The sequence below is a fragment of the Rhamphochromis sp. 'chilingali' genome (assembly GCF_963969265.1).
Source record: "Rhamphochromis sp. 'chilingali' genome assembly, chromosome: 20".
Classification (NCBI taxonomy): Eukaryota; Metazoa; Chordata; class Actinopteri; order Cichliformes; family Cichlidae; genus Rhamphochromis; species Rhamphochromis sp. 'chilingali'.
The window spans coordinates 8,672,791-8,687,081 of NC_137947.1; the positions used below are offsets into that span (position 1 = coordinate 8,672,791).

General features: G+C 42.7%; 1 protein-coding gene across 1 annotated transcript in view; it reads left to right on the forward strand.

Annotated features, from left to right (window-relative positions):
• The window catches only part of wdr11 (WD repeat domain 11), a 65,429-nt gene that overhangs the window by 12,871 nt on the left and 38,267 nt on the right, over positions 1-14,291 (forward strand). Inside the window, exons 7-10 of the mRNA XM_080868682.1 lie at positions 1,438-1,540; positions 2,222-2,417; positions 3,161-3,261; positions 5,444-5,620. Of these exons, the coding sequence (XP_080724808.1) occupies positions 1,438-1,540; positions 2,222-2,417; positions 3,161-3,261; positions 5,444-5,620 (577 nt within the window). The remainder of the gene's footprint in view (positions 1-1,437; positions 1,541-2,221; positions 2,418-3,160; positions 3,262-5,443; positions 5,621-14,291) is intronic.

Below are 14,291 nucleotides of genomic sequence, written 5' to 3' on the forward strand. Positions count from 1 at the left end.
GGATTTAATGAATTGATATCGCTTTATTCAAGCTACTCACCTCCCACTTCCACCTGCACTTTCAACTGGACCACGGCCAATCAGAGAGGTCCCGCCCCTGACTATCTCTGATTGGTTTAGTCCACGATAGGGGCAAAATGTGTGTCTGTTGTTGACCACAGGGAAGGTTGCAGATTTTTTTTTTTTTTTTTTTTTGCCACCCTAACAGTTGGTCGCACAGGTGCAACCAAATATATATATATATATTTTTTTAGTCGCACCACTGAAAAATTTGGTCGCATTTGCGACCAAATTGGTGGCACTCTAGAGCCCTGGTAGGGCTTTTGTCATACAAAATATGGATAGATTTAAATAACTGAACACTTCATTGTTATTATGTTATAGTTTTACACACAAAATTCAAATCCAGTCCAAATTTCTTTATGCAGCATATTTAAAACAACAAAGTTAACCAAACTGCTGCACATGAAACGGAGAATTACACAATAAAATAACAGATGTACATGCCCACACACATCAATAAATATATTCAAAGGATCACAGAAATGGATCTGATATTTATACAACGCTAGAACTGGCCCCAAAATGCTGCTGCTTCTTTGCACTTTCAGATAAAACTATTTTCAGAGCTGTTAAATGCAAACAAGTCATTCAGTGTTTTTGATGACAGTCTTGTTGTCCGTTGTGCTCCGAGAAATGTGAATTTTCTTCTATCCTCGCTAATGTGGAACAGCAGTCACTTCAAAGTGCTTTATATTGTAAGGTAGAGACCCGACAATAATACAGAGAAGGCCTCAGCAATCAGACGACCCCTTTTGCGACAGTGCGAAGGAAAAACTCCTCTTTTGCACGACAAAAGCTCTGGGACGGGCATCCATTTGCCACGACTGGTTAGGGGTGAGGGGAGAGAGTAAAAGTGTAGAATAATTACTTGAAGTACAACTGTAATGAATTCTGCTGTATATTTGCACAACTCATCATCAGGATAATTTTTTTGTATGATAATAGATCTTGCCTGCTGTAGTCGGCAATATTTTGAATTCCCAACTTCTTAGCTTATTGTCCATATATTTATAAAACATGACTATGCCATAACATCTTAAGTCTGCACAATAATATTTTTCCCAATCACGTCATCAGTATGTCTCAGCAGCCTTTGGCAAAAATCCCTCCTTTTCAGACTAGCATGAGATCTGACAAGCTAATGAAGCTTAGCCCCTGCTCTGTTTTCCTCTGTTTGTGCCAAACAAATTTACACATGTAGGTTTTGATGAGTGTATTAGGGGGTTCTCATGCTGTGGAGCAAATACATTGGCAAATTCATGCAGTGCTTAGAGCAAATGTAAACACCACCTGTTCAACATTAAGTCTCAAATAGACATTTGGCAAAGTCACAATCACACATGATCCCCTTTTTTTCACTCCCTCTGTGTTTAGGTGATTCCCTGTGCTCAGAGAGACGCCCTCTACTGTCTCCATGAGAATGGTTGTATCACACTACGAGTTTGTCGCTCCACGGTTGCCACTGAGGAAGCAGCGGGTATGAAACCTTTTCACAATGGTGTATCCACTCACAATCTGCACATAGCCGTTGTGCTTTACTCACTCCTCACTTCAGCGCCTAAGCTGCTCCTCACTTCAGTGCTCCATCCCCCAGTCATCATCTATTCAGCCAACTGCACTGCAATTGGATCCTGTAGCCTTTTTCCCTATGCTCCAGTGGGCATTTAGCCCCTTACTGTCTCATTTATCTTTGGCTTAGCGTGATAGGCCAATGGGAGGCAATTGTCTCGCTGAATCTCTCTCTCTTCCTCACTTACTCTCCTTGCTATCTCCTCCACACACATCTCTCTATACCCATTTTCCTTTTTTTCCCTGAAATTTCCTCTTGTATCTCTCACCTACTCTTTTTACTGCCTTAAATCTATGTAAAGCTCTCTATGCTCTCTATTTTTCTTTTAATGTGCTCAAAATTGTTCTTTCAATCGTATATACTCCTATTCTTCTTCCTTTTTTCCCCCTCCGTTGTCAGTATTATGAACATCTACTCTGTAGACTTTGACATTTTGTATTTTTTTCCTCTCGTTTGTCCTTCTCAATCCACAATTTCCATCATGTGGTTTTTATCTGCCACTATTCTTCCTGCATGTCGACCTCGCTGTACATTTTTTCTCTTCCTAATTCTTTGTCGTATTTTTCCTTTATTCCTTTGGTTTCCCAGACCCAGAACAGAGTGTCCAGGAGCTTGTGTACGACCTGCGCTCTCAGTGTGACGCCATCCGAGTCACAAAGACCGTCCGACCATATCGCATGGTGATTTGCCCCGTCAATGAAAACAAGGCTGCGCTCATGGTCAGCGATGGCAGAGCCATGCTGTGGGAGCTCAGAGCCCACACCGGCAAAGCTGCCAATCCTAGGTACACACACACACACACGTATGCAGAAAGCCAAATAATTCTGCAAAGTTACATTACAATTTCACAGTTGAAAGCTAGACGTAATGGTTAAAAGTTTGACTACTTTGTAAGGTGACTCAAGCTGACTTTAAATAATAATCCTCTGACCTAAATGTAGTCTTCATCGTGACTGGCGCAGGTGGGCTGTGCAGAGGGGTTTGGTTGTCGTTGACGTGTCTTTTCGTTTGATGGAGCGTTCCCTCGCTGCTGTCGAGAACAGTTTTGTATTTCTCTCTTAAGTCAGGTTCCTACGTGAGACAGAGTGAATTCTGCCTGCCTGTGAACAAGCCAATTTAATGTGGGCAAACAAGAGAAATCTACAGCATTAAATGAAAAAGGGATGAAAAGTTTTTGCTTTCCGTCAGTATGTGAGGAATTTTCTTATTATAGTCTTGTTTGAATTCATTTGCTTGACAGGTGGGTTTTCTGTTTCACGGCTAATGAGTTGCAGAAGTTTTCTTTTGCGGTGCTCTAAATTGACAGTCTGATGTTTCCTAAAAAGTTTTTTAGCTTACGTTTGATATAATGACATAAATTATATTCTCAGTGAGGTGGTTTTGAAAGGGAAAGCTGAGTTAACTAAGGAAGGTTAAGACGCAATGCATATAATTAGTATGCAGTTTATGAAATATCGCATGTGTTTATTCATTTATGTCACTCTGAAGTTCATGTGGTGAATGATTCTTTCTCTTTCTCCACGACAGCTCGGGTTTGTCGCCGCTCTACTCCCCTGTGTCATTTTGTGGAGCTCCACTGGGTCCAAACCAGAAAAAGATTCAGGATCTGTCTCTTAACAGCATGATTGGTATGCCTAAACACACCACCACCATCAACACTCCACTACAATGCGCATCTCAGACAATATAGTTTGCTGTTTGGAAGGCAAAACGTCACACATGTCACATCTTGGTGCAGCTGAAGCATTCTCATTCTCATCATAGAAGGATGGTTGTAATTTTTTTGAGAGAAAATGTGAAAACTCAAAAACATGAAGGGAATTAGATTATTGTGTGTGGATGCTGCAGGTCTTAGTGTATCTTTTATTGTACCTCTGCGAGTTGAGTGGGCCTCAAGGCACCCCTTCAGTTTCTGCTTTAATGTGTGACTGCTGGTTTCTCCTCTGTGCACTTCACAAGCCAGCCTTATTCCCCTGTTGAGCAGCTCTGCACAAAGAGTCCCATAGATGCATGGCCCTTCCTCTCTTTCCCTTTTTCCCCCTTTTTTTTTTGTCTCATCTTTTCTGCTTATGATGTCTCTCCTTCATTTAATTATTTTTTTCCTCTCCACCCTCTCTCTTTATCCTCCCTGATGATTTAAGGCTGCCTGTCAAAAGATGAATGTAAATGTAAAATTGTGATAGGATGATTTTTGTGTGTGTTAGGTTTGTCATTTGTATTAAGTGAGAGTTAACTTGCATTGGGAGGTAGACCTGTGGGAGGTGGATGGCATTAGAAGGGAGGGGTTTTCTGTCTCATCCTTAATCTATATATATCTATATCTATACAGATATGTATACACACACAGACACAGACTGAAGCCATCTACTGCCTGGAGCAGTAGCTCTGTTTGACAGTTGCTGACTAAAGCTCTTGTTATGAGGAAATATCACTGTCATGCAGGTTACTTATAGTCTGTAAAACAAAAACATGCTTGTTATTACACTGAGATGTGGAAAGAGCTGGTAACTAGAAAACCATTTTTCCTTTGTTGCAATCTATGGTAGGCACAGTGTTGTTTGTTTGGGTTTTTTTTTTTGTTTTATTTGTAGTTATAATAATATAAGATTAGAATCTAACTCCAAGCTGAAAGACAAAACATCTCCAGTGTAAAGAAATCAAGAAAACCAAATGAATTATTTAACAAGTGCTAATGACAATTTAAGGTTTGTTCCTCGGGGAATACTAAAGCTCTCCAGCAGATACACAGATAAAGATGAATTATTCGTTCACAGTGCATTAAAATGCGCAGTCTGATGTGCAGTAATGAAATTATTTTAAGCGAATCGCCTTCACATCTATGTCTCGGTCTGTGATTTTAAAGTATTGAAGAAACTTGCTGTTACTTATCTCGTACACCCGTTCTCTGATAACATGAGTGTGGTGTCTTACTATTGGAATGCTTCCTCAGCTACCTCAGAGACTTTTACGTCATTACTCCAGTGCTGGCTGCCAGTCGTGACACTCGCATTACGGAGGGCCCACCCACATCCCAACAAAATGTTTTCTTGATATTTAAAATTGATTGTTGATTAAAATTGATGAGGGCACTAGCTACTCTTTGCCTTTAGTGCTTTAACATACCACTAAATTCTTATGATAATTACAGCTGCTCAGCCTGATAACTAAGCCCACAGCTCATTGAAATAACCAATATTAGTTCTTTTCTATTGCCTCCAGCTGTAGTTGCATTGTGTACAACGTTTCCACTTCAGACAAACATGTGCTTTGTTTTAGATCAGTAAGGCCAAGTTGAAATTTGTATTCAAAAGACTTCTATTAAGCTTCTTACAAGTACGAGGTGTCTACAGTCTTGATTTGGGATGATTTACTTCCTGCACAGTATTCAAACACTATTTGTTTCACATAATGTAGCATCTTGTTATTGCAGTTCACTTGTTGATGTTGCTGCTCTCAAGAAGCTTCTGTTTATATTTGGTTTATATTTTTTTGACTTTTTGTTTATTTTGCTTGTGTTTATTTCTTCGTTGAACATATTCATACAGATGGTAGCACCCACTGTTGCTGTCTATGCGTTATACAGTGATTGATTTACAGAATGACAGCCTTCCTTCTACATATGAGCTGTATAAGATAGAATACAATGGTGACAGTGATAATGAAAGAAAGTCTTGATTTTGGTTAGATTTTCCTAACCTGTTGTTATTTCATTATTTAAGGAGCAAATAAGAGGTAGTTTTTCACATTATGTCCAACTTAACACTTGACGTCTTGTCTTTTTATTTTATCTTTTTTTTTTTCCATCTCCAGGTCAGACCTTGATAGCCGGTGAGACTCTTCCTACATCTTCCCACCAGCAAGAAGTCCAGCTGAAGTTCCTGCTAACCGGTTTGCTGTCTGGTCTGCCACTGCCACCATTTGCCATCCGAATGTGTCCACCTCTTACCACCAAAAATATCAACCACTATCAACCCCTTCTGGCTGTAGGTAGGTAATAGGAAACCAGTTACTCACAGTCACGCAATTCTGCAAAACTTTATGACAAATGAGTCACTACCACTGGCATATGAGGTTTCTGTTTTTCTGGGGGGGGGGGAACAAAAACTATTGATTTGTTATATCATTATTTAATCATTAACAACCACGTAACAGTAAATTTAACTGGACGTTGGTAAATTCTGCAGAAACTGTAAATGCAGCGAATTCTAGTCTAAATGTCCTGTTTTTGTTGAACTGTATACGTTCGATTTGCTTTCTTTTGAGTTCACATTGGCAGTCCTACAAGTCCACAAAAGATTTCAACACAGTACTGCTACTGTTTTATCATCATTACCTACTGTTATTGACAAGTCCTTGATACACAACCAAGTGAATTAGATGTCAAAGCATTTGTAAATTAATGGTGGCAAAACATTTAAACATTGACTGTATTGTGAGTAATTGTCAAGCTGGGTAAGTTAATGTTGACGAGCACTTTGGTATTTGAGACAGAGTTCGCGGCCCACTGAGGAGCGAAAAAGGACTTTGGTTCTATTATTCGGGGACATATTCTTCCTTTGTAGCTTTTGTTCATTTTTTTTAAAACGCTTCTGTAACTCAAACCGGATTCACCTTTGGTTACCTTGGAAACCAGTGCTGCGTTTTTCAAACCTCCCGTCTCTGTGTGAAGATGCATGTTGACTGCAGACGATAATTAAACATCATCGAAACTGGAATGGTAAGAAGAAAACAAGCTTTCTTTAGTTCATTTAATTTGTAATTGATGTTCTATAGCGTGGAGGGCTTTACCGTAGAAGTGCATAAAAGTGGCATAAATAGTTTTATTTTTTATGTATTCTTTTCTAAATGTGGTTCCTTTCCAAGCGGCAGTTATTTAAAAAGAAAATGGATAGAAGGCCTATGTATTGTTTCTCTGTTTACTATTTACCTGGATTAGCTTTCTTATTGCTACTTACAAAAATCTTTTCATTATTAGGTTTTGTTTTTTTCAATTATAAAGGTCAGATGAATTTTCATTGACATGTTTAGGTGATGATTTTTAATGCAATTGCCGTTGTTGCTGTAGTGTTTTAGCATTTTACCGTCTTTATTATTTCTGTTTGTTTATGCCAGAGGGGATTTAAAGATGGAGGAATGCCTGATAGAAGACTCACACCAACAAAAAAAACAGATATAATTCACGGATGTAAGTTCTTTAACGAATATTTACTGTGTGTAAAATTTCCATCTCTGCTTCTTCTGTTGGCATTTAGTAGCTATAAATAGGGGTGGGTTTTTATAATCGATTTATCGATTAAAATCAATTCTGGCTTGGATAACGTAAAATCGATTCATTAAAATCCTGAATCGATTTTTTAATATTAATTTATTTTGCCCGAAATGCCAGAATCTCAGGTGAAAGATCACAAAATTTCAACAACCACCAAACAGCTAAGACAGTAAATGAGAGCAGGTACACGGCTTCTGCACAAAGACGTAAACACACAGCGCAACCCGCGGATCAGAATCAGTGAGATGTCGCCTTTCTCAGCTGACGGTCGGGGCTGAAAGCCGACAGCTCGCTGATTCTGATCCGCGGGCTGGCTCTCTCTCTCTCTCTCTCTCTCTCTCTCTCTCTCCTGCATTATTCGCTTGCTTGTTACGCACAAGTCTACCGTTGTTTACAGCGCTGTCAGCCGACGTTTTTTTTTTTCCCTTTTACTTACTTCCGAAAAGTAAACCTGATTTCTGCCGTTCAATATTGAACAACTTTAAACTTTTTAAAATTAAGCAAAATGCAAAACGCTTAGCCGTGTCTGTAATAAAACTGCTGTAACTTCAGAGGTAATGTTCATGTGTTGATTAATGGTTTTCTTTCGTTTTTGATGTACTGCAGATTATTTTTATAAAATCCCAGGCCAGGAAAATCACCTTCATGTTTTTCTGTGTTTTATCTTCAGCTACTTTGACACAAAGGCCTCTGCTGTGATGCTCACAACTTTGATAAAGTCTTGCGTGTGTCAGCTTCCTTTTAATAGATACAAAAATATGTAAATGTACTGATCTGAATTATAATATTTCTAACTGTCAAAATTTCCCAGATTCGAATCGAATTAAATCGAATCGTGGATCGAATCGATTCGGGACCTTGTGAATCGGAATTGAATCGATTCTAGAAATCAGTGACGATACCCAGCCCTAGCTATAAAGACATTTTATTGTAATGTCATTACAAAAGGGCTCAACAGCAGTTGTAACACTTAAAGTGATCTTATTTTGGCCCCAGTGCACTGATTGCATCCCACAGATAACTCGTATTTCCTTAAAGCAGCTAATACTTAAAGAAAAAGCTCTTATTCACTATTATTATTATTCACAGAATCTTAAGTGATAGTTGTTATATACCGCTTTATACTACAGACTAGAGACCAGTGTGTACCTGCCTATATTTATAAGGCGTCCAGAATGAGTAGTAATATATATATATAATATTGTGATTTCAGAACCCCTGAGAACTGCCCTGAGCAATAAATTCCACAATCCGACTGTGCCATTTTTTTTCTTCTGTTTTTTAAGACAGAAAGCCCCTTATTCAGTTCATTTCGGATGTAGCTGCTGCTACTGTCAGGTACGGGCACAGACATTCTTTTAGTTTTATAGAAAATTTCAAAAGGTTATCAAAAGATAATTGACTTAATGTTTCACTTCTACCATGCCCAGTTTTTCTGTGCGTCAGGAGACCTCTTCCTGTGTGATTTGCTAATCTTACTACACTGTTATGACTGGCTTTTTTTTTTTTTTTTAAATTGTCCATCTCTGTTTGCTTCACAGAACCACAGCTGAAAATATCCGGACAGACCTCATGATGAGTGTGAAGATGTTTTCAGTGAATAACAGCTGGATCAGTCTATCCACACTCTAGAGAAACAGCATTGCTGTAACCAATGTGGGAAAGTTCCCTGTATTTATGAGATTGGAATTGTTATCACCTTATTCACACAGAGGCTCAGCCTCACAAGTGTAGCAAGTGTGCCAAATGCTTCCACTGCTTGTATTTTTCAAACTCTGAGTTAATAAAGAAAATACATTTCAGTTCAGGTTTATTGATATAGCACCAAATCACAATAACAGTCACTGCAAAGTGATTTACACAGTAAGGTAAAGACCCTACAGCATTCTGGAGAAAACCCAGACATTCAAATGACCCCCTATGTGCAAAGACCGCGTGAAGGTGGGCTGGAGAAACCTCTCTGAGCAGAACCAGGCTCAGAGAGGGGCAGCCATCTGTCGTGACTGGTTGGGGCGGGGGGGCAGGAAAAAAAAAAAAACAAAGCATAGGGAGACAGGCAAAACACAGACTGAGAGAGAAAGAAGATGAAAAAGTAATGACATCTTGCAGTGGTAAATAAACAACAACAACAGAAAATCGTGAATCCCCAATGTGGGATAATAATATTTTCATTCCATTCTAAACACCTGGAAAGGGAAAAGAGGTGAATGGAGAAGTGCTCAGTGTGTCTGTTCTTACATAGAGAGTGAGAGTGTCTGTCTCCCAAATCCAAACTGTGAGATGGCTCCACAGGGGAGGGACCTGATAGCTGAAGCCTCTGCCTCAGCTATCAGGCTGAGGCAATTCTACTTTTATTCTACTATCCAAGGAATCACGAGTAAGTCTGCTGTCTGAGAGCGAAGTGCTTGGTTAAGAAAGGACAATGAGGTTTTTAAGATATGATGAGACCTGATAGTTCATGAGAAGGATTTAAAGTTCAATTCTGGATTTAACAGGAAAAAATATCTGAGAGAAATATGATCCTTCTCTCTTGTCCCTGTATTAACTGGAGGCTTTTTATGGAACTTTTAGAACAACCTGACGATAATAATGAATTACAATAGTCTAATTGTAATTGATTAGCCTAGAAGTCATGAATGAACTAGGTTTACGGCATCACTCTCAGTCTTACATATTTGCTTAATATGCTCATTGAAGGACATGTCCTGATCAAAAGTGACCTGAAGATAAGCACAAACTAGCACAAAATATGCATGTCACCTCACTGTTGCATGTTTAAGCAGATAGCAGCAGCTATATATATACAGCTATATATATACAGCAGCAGATATATATATATATATATATATATATATATATATATATATATATATATATATATATATATATATATATATATATATATATATATATATATATATATATATATATATAGAGAGAGAGAGCAGCTGGATAGCGTAGTGGTTAAACTACACGCCTTTGGAACAGAGGATCGCAAGTTCGATTCCTGCCTGGGGCGTCTGTATCCAGTAAGGGTCCTAAGGCTAGACCCCCTATGCTAAGCAAGCCTACCGCAGACATGAGCGAGACAGATAAATATGAAGGCATGCCGGCTCGGACGTCGCCCGGATCAACAAGGTCCGCGTCAGGTGTTGAGGAACCAGGGCACCCTGACGAAAAGTGGGCTACTGGAACAAGAAGGCATCGGTGGGCAAGGGACGAAAACAGGGCGTTGTTGGAATGCTACTACGCAAGTAACCCCGGCGGAAGGGGCTACATGAATAGGATGAGGGACCTATGGATTCTTCGATACCCAACATCCACAATGACGGCGAAACAACTAGTAGCTCAGTGTTCCAACATTCGAAAGAAGGGACTGCTCTCACAGCTAGAGATTGACGAGGTACAACACAAATGCTACGGCAAGGAGGAGTCAGGACGCCAGGTCAGGGGGGCGATATCATCACCCCCACCCGAGATTGGGTACATAGCCCCAAGTGCGATAGGAGAAGGATCGTTGAGTGCGAGAGGAACTGACCTGAAAAATAGGATCATGGCCAAGCTTGAAACCTGGATCCCCCGTAGCCGGTTACCAAGATTACGTGAAGTACCCTCAGAAGGTCTGCTAGATGATGTTAATGCAGCACTACGGGCAATACCTACAACCACGATTACCGACACTAACAAGCTGATCTACAATACGGCAGCAGTGATCAGTGAGATGCTTGGCTACAAGTTGAACAGCCACAAGGGGCAGTACCCTCCATGGAGAAGGAGGCTAGAGGGCAAGATCAAAGTAGCACGGAGGGAGGTTAGCCAACTAACAGAGTTGCAGAAAGGTGCGACAAATAAGGTGCCTAAGAAATACAGCAAGCTGTCCATACCTGAGGCCTTGGAAACTGCCAAGCAAAGACTCACAGCCTTGGCCAGCCGCTTGAGGAGGTACACCAGAGAGATAGAAGGCAGGAGAATAAACCAGCTGTTCTCCACAGAACCAGCAAAGGTGTACTCTCAGTGGCAAGGGAACAATAAGAGAACAGCACCACCAAGGCTGGAGACGGAGCAATACTGGAAGAGCATATGGGAGAAGGATGCAACCCATAACGGCAATGCTCAGTGGCTAGTGGATCTGAGGGCAGACCACAGCGACCTCCCTGAACAGGGTCCAGTAACCATCACAGTGGCAGATATCCAAGAAAGGGTCTCCAGTATGAAGAGTTGGACAGCACCAGGGCCCGACATGGTTCACGCCTACTGGCTGAAGAAGCTGACTGCACTCCACGAGCGTCTGGCAGCACAAATGAACCAGCTGCTAGTTAACGAGAGACACCCGGAATGGCTAACTGAAGGCCGGACGGTCCTGATCCCCAAGGACCCCAAGAAGGGACCGGTCCCCTCCAACTACCGACCAATAACCTGCCTCAGTACTACATGGAAGCTCCTGTCAGGCATCATATCGGCTAAGATGAACAGGCACATGGGTCAATACATGAGCGGGACACAGAAAGGAATTGGCAAGAATACCAGAGGTGCAAAACACCAGCTACTGGTAGACAGAACAATCAGCCGAGACTGCAAGACCAGACTGACCAACCTGTGCACTGCCTGGATTGATTACAAGAAGGCCTATGACTCAATGCCCCACAGCTGGATACTGGAATGCCTAGAATTGTACAAGATCAATGGGACCCTAAGAGCCTTCATCAGGAACTCAATGGGGATGTGGCGAACAACACTAGAGGCCAACTCCAAGCCCATAGCACAAGTTACCATCAAGTGCGGGATCTACCAAGGAGATGCTCTGTCCCCACTGCTGTTCTGCATAGGCCTGAACCCCCTCAGTGAGATCATTAACAAGACTGGCTACGGATACCGACTACAGAACGGAGCAGTTGTCAGCCACCTCCTGTACATGGATGACATCAAGCTGTATGCCAAGAGTGAACGAGACATCGATTCACTGATCCACACTACCAGGCTATACAGCAATGACATTGGAATGTCGTTCGGACTGGAGAAGTGTAGTCGGATGGTAACAAAGAGAGGGAAGGTAGTCAGAACTGAGGGGATTGAACTACCAGAAGGCAACATTGCAGACATAGAGGACAGTTACAAGTACCTGGGGATCCCGCAGGCAAATGGGAACCATGAAGAGGCCGCTAGAAAGGCTGCAACCACCAAGTACCTGCAGAGGGTCAGGCAAGTCCTGAGGAGTCAGCTGAATGGTAAGAACAAGATCCGGGCCATCAACACATACGCCCTGCCCGTGATCAGGTACCCTGCTGGGGTAATAGGCTGGCCAAAGGAGGAGATAGAAGCCACTGACATAAAGACAAGAAAGCTCCTGACCATGCATGGAGGGTTTCACCCCAAGTCCAGCACCCTGAGGCTGTACGCTAAGCGGAAGGAAGGGGGCCGGGGACTGGTGAGTGTCAGCACCACAGTCCAGGATGAGACAAGGAACATCCAAGAATACATTGGGAAGATGGCCCCAACTGACCGAGTGCTCAGTGAATACCTCAGGCAGCAGAAACCCAAGAAAGAGGAGGGAGACGAGGAACCATCATGGAAGGACAGGCCCCTGCACGGTATGTACCACCGGCAGATAGAGGAGGTGGCTGATATCCAGAAATCCTACCAGTGGCTGGACAAAGCTGGACTGAAAGACAGCACAGAGGCACTAATCATGGCAGCACAAGAACAAGCTCTGAGTACAAGATCCATAGAGGCTGGGGTCTATCACACCAGGCAAGACCCCAGGTGCAGGCTGTGTAAAGATGCCCCAGAGACAATCCAGCACATAACAGCAGGGTGCAAGATGCTAGCAGGCAAGGCATACATGGAACGCCATAACCAAGTGGCCGGCATAGTGTACAGGAACATCTGTGCCGAGTATAACCTAGAAGTCCCGAGGTCAAAATGGGAGATGCCCCCAAGGGTGGTGGAGAATGACCGAGCTAAGATCCTGTGGGACTTCCAGATACAGACGGACAAAATGGTGGTGGCTAACCAACCGGACATAGTGGTGGTAGACAAACAGAAGAAGACGGCCGTAGTGATCGATGTAGCGGTTCCGAATGACAGCAATATCAGGAAGAAGGAACACGAGAAGCTGGAGAAATACCAAGGGCTCAGAGAAGAGCTCGAGAGGATGTGGAGGGTGAAGGTAACGGTGGTCCCCGTGGTAATCGGAGCACTAGGTGCGGTGACTCCCAAGCTAGGCGAGTGGCTCCAGCAGATCCCGGGAATAACATCGGAGATCTCTGTCCAGAAGAGCGCAGTCCTGGGAACAGCTAAGATACTGCGCAGGACCCTCAAGCTCCCAGGCCTCTGGTAGAGGACCCGAGCTTGAAGGATAAACCGCCCGCAGGGGCGTGCTGGGTGTTTTTTTTGTTTTTTTTTATATATATATATATATATATATACACTCAACAAAAATATAAACGCAACACCTTTGTTACTGCTCCCATTCCCCATGGGATGGACGTAGAGACCTAAAATTCATTCCAGATACACAATATAACCATCCCTCCCAAACAGTGGTCACAAATCAGTCCAAATGTGTGGTAGTGGGCACATCTGCTATATTGAGATAATCCATCCCACCTCACAGGTGTGCCACATCAGGATGCTGATCTGACATCATGAGTAGTGCACAGGTGTACCTCAGACTGCCCACAACAAAAGGCCACCCTGGAATGTGCAGATTTTTGCGCTATTGGGGGTCTGGGGACCCAGAACCGGTCAGTATCTGGTGTGACCACCATTTGCCTCATGCAGTGCAACACATCGTCGCATGGAGTCTATCAGATTGTCAATTGTGGCCTGTGGAATGTTGGTCCACTCCACTTCAATGGCTGTGCGAGGTTGTTGGATATTCGTGGGAACTCGTACACGCTGTCGTATACGCCGGTCAAGCACATCCCGAACATGCTCAATGGGTGACATGTCCGGTGAGTATGCTGGCCATGCAAGAACTGGGACATTCTCAGCTGCCATCTGCCCTGAACAATGTGAACCATGATTCATCCGTGAAGCGCACACCTCTCCAACGTGCCAGACGCCATCGAATGTGAGCATTTGCCCACACAAGTCTGTTACGGCGACGAGCTGGAGTCAGGTCAGGACCCCGATGAGGACGACGGGCATGCAGTTGAGCGTCCCTGAGACGGTTTCTGACAGTTTGTGCAGAAATTGTTTGATTGTGCAAACCAATTGTTCCAGCAGCTGTCTGGGTGGCTGGTCTCAGACGATCTTGGAGGTGAACCTGCTGGATGTGGAGGTCCTGGGCTGTTGTGGTTACACGAGGTCTGCGGTTGTGAGGCCGGTTGGATGTGCTGCCATATTCTCTGAAACGCCTGTGGAGACGGCTTATGGTTGAGAAATGAA